We start from the raw sequence: 2,541 nt of genomic DNA, 5'->3' as shown, positions 1-2,541 counted from the left end.
TTAAGATGCAATGAATGAATTGGAGATTGCAAAAGAGAAACTGAAGGAAGAAGTAAAGAGGTAAATAATTGGTACTGTCCCAAGATGGCAGCCTCTGTGTTGCATCGCTTCTTGACTTCACCTGTCAAAGTTAAATGTATAATAATGCCGGCAAGGAGGCGTTTGCTCACAGCAGCAGCAAGACATAGGTGTGTTTAGACAGTGATACTGTTCTAGGGAAAATCTTGGAAATGTGTAAAATGATGATCAGTGCCAAGACGGGCTAAGGCGTGGAGAAGCTGATCTCCAGCCTGCAGAGGTCTGGAGGTACCAGGGAGACGTGTTTTTGGTGGGCACCGCCAACACTGTAAAGTCCTCCCTATGCAACACCCTGCTGGACTCTGACTACTGCAAGTCTAAAGGCTCTGATGTCATCCATAAAGCTACCATCTCACCCTGGCCTGGAACCACTCTGAACCTGTTGAAGTTTCCCATCATCAACCCTACTCCATACAGGATGTTCAAGAGACAGGAGAGGCTGCAGGTAGCCTCCTCGCAGACAGAGGGCGATCTTATTGATTGATTGATTGAAGAATTTATTAGAAGTTTGCAATAGAAAAAAGTACAGTTTCATGACAGTACAAATCACTGGTACAAGGTCAACTAAAAGGAGATCCTAGAAAGCCGAGGCTTATTTCCACAGGAACCACACTTACCCTTAACTTACCCTTAAAGAGCTTAAAGAGGCTGCAGCACTTCAGCAAACAGGGGTACTTTGTGGGTTGTGTAGGCAGGACAGGGTGCAGCAGGCTGATCGGAGCAGACATCTCGTAGAGTTTGATCCAGACAGTCTGGCCTACAGTGAAAAGGACTGTGGAGAGGACAGTAGACCAGGTTCCAGTGTACCAGTGGTAGAGTTCCCTCACGACGAGCTGAAAGACACTCACTGGCTCTACGACACGCCTGGAATCATGAAGGAACAGGATCTGCTCAACCTGCTGACAGAGGATGAGGTGAAGGTGGTCGTTGCCACCAGGGCCATCGTTCCCAGGACATACGTTCTGAAGCTTGGGATGACCCTGTTCCTGGGAGCTGTGGGGAGGATCAATTACTTAAATGGAGATAAGTCTTTTTGGTTGAGTGTGGTGGCCTCCAACCTGCTTCCAGTTCACATCACCAGTCTGGAGAGAGCTGACAGTGTGTACCTCAAGCACGCCGGACACACTCTGCTGGGGGTGCCCTTTGGAGGCTCAGAGCGCATGGAGGAGTTTCCTCCTCTGGTGTGGGAGGAGTTTACCCTGGAGGGACAGGGTCACATGACTGCCAGCGCTGACCTCACCATGTCCTCAACAGGTTGGGTTGCTGTGACTGGAGTGGAGGGGGACAGAATGCTGCTCAGTGCCCACCGGCCGCAGGGCACCAGCCTGGGTCTGAGGATCCCTCCACTGCTGCCACACATCGCCACCGTGAAGGGGGAGCGCATCAGTAAGTCCGCTGCCCACAAGACCACCAAGCCCCCCGCGCTGGTGGACACTACACTGTCCCACAACACAAGGGGGCGCAGAGACTCACAAGAAGAAGAATAGCACTTAATTTAGCAAAACCCTATTCTTAAGGCAAGATGGTGGCGCGATCGCTCGCGACGTCTACAGCTCTCCCTAGAAGTGCATTGTTTTTATGTTATTGTTGTATTTATTTTACTCGCCTTGACAGCATCTTGCTGGGCGAAGGGTTTGTATGCTCAGCACGACCTACTAGAGATCGGATTAAGATGTGAACAGCCCATCTCAGCTGCATCACAATATGTCCAGGAGAAGCGAGGATCCCGCTTCCTGCTGGGAAACGCAGGAGGAGGAGGCGGCGGTAGAGGCGGAGTGCTAGCCAGACTGAAGCATGATCCAAACAGACCGGCAATTAAGAGTCTATTTCTCACAAATGCGAGATCGACAGTGATTGATCAAAATGGACGAAGTGAGGCTCATGGTGGCAGAAGATAAGACAGCGAAGAATAGCTGTGTGATTATAGTCACTGAAAGTTGGCTAACTCCCTCTATCCCGGACATGGCAATCGAGGTAGCAGGTCCCACAGCCTGCCGGCTCGACAGGGACATCACAGCTACCGTGAAGGGACGGGCGGGAGGCTTAATGTCTACTTAACAATGAATGGACTTCCAACTCCAAGGTAATGAGCAGTCACTGCTGCCCAGTGGTGGAATATATTACCACTAGAAATACTGTTCCTACGAAACAGTGTGGGCTCAATTACAGTATGTTTGCTTTCATTTCTTTCAGAAGCCTACAGGTAAATGGGAATATACATATTATATAGATACAATATAGTATATTAGCTAAGGATCCAATAGCATTCCAAAATAACAAATCATATTCCTAAATATCTTGAAGGATTCCAATACAAGAATCAAATTAAATCTGATTGTATTTCAGACACGCTGACCCATTGTTTGTTTAGTTTTTTTCCCCAGTGTGATGAACATGTACTTTTTAGTATAAACAACATTATGTTCACTTAAATACGAGCTCCGCTTCTGAGAGTCTTTTGTT

The 2,541-nt window shown here is 48.2% G+C and overlaps 1 protein-coding gene across 1 annotated transcript; it reads left to right on the top strand.

Annotated features, from left to right (window-relative positions):
* Positions 1-242: 242 nt before the first annotated feature.
* Positions 243-1,565, top strand: LOC308291058 (nitric oxide-associated protein 1-like; the record flags this gene model as incomplete). Its single annotated transcript, XM_080732974.1, is given in 5 exon segments — positions 243-263; positions 267-297; positions 300-545; positions 683-775; positions 778-1,565. Coding segments are annotated over 5 exon segments (1,179 nt in total).
* Between the last annotated feature and the right edge of the window lie 976 nt (positions 1,566-2,541).

Source organism: Nannobrachium achirus (genome assembly GCF_963921795.1).
Source record: "Nannobrachium achirus genome assembly, chromosome: 9".
NCBI classification, from domain to species: domain Eukaryota; kingdom Metazoa; phylum Chordata; class Actinopteri; order Myctophiformes; family Myctophidae; genus Nannobrachium; species Nannobrachium achirus.
This window is presented reverse-complemented; position numbering and strand designations above follow the sequence as displayed.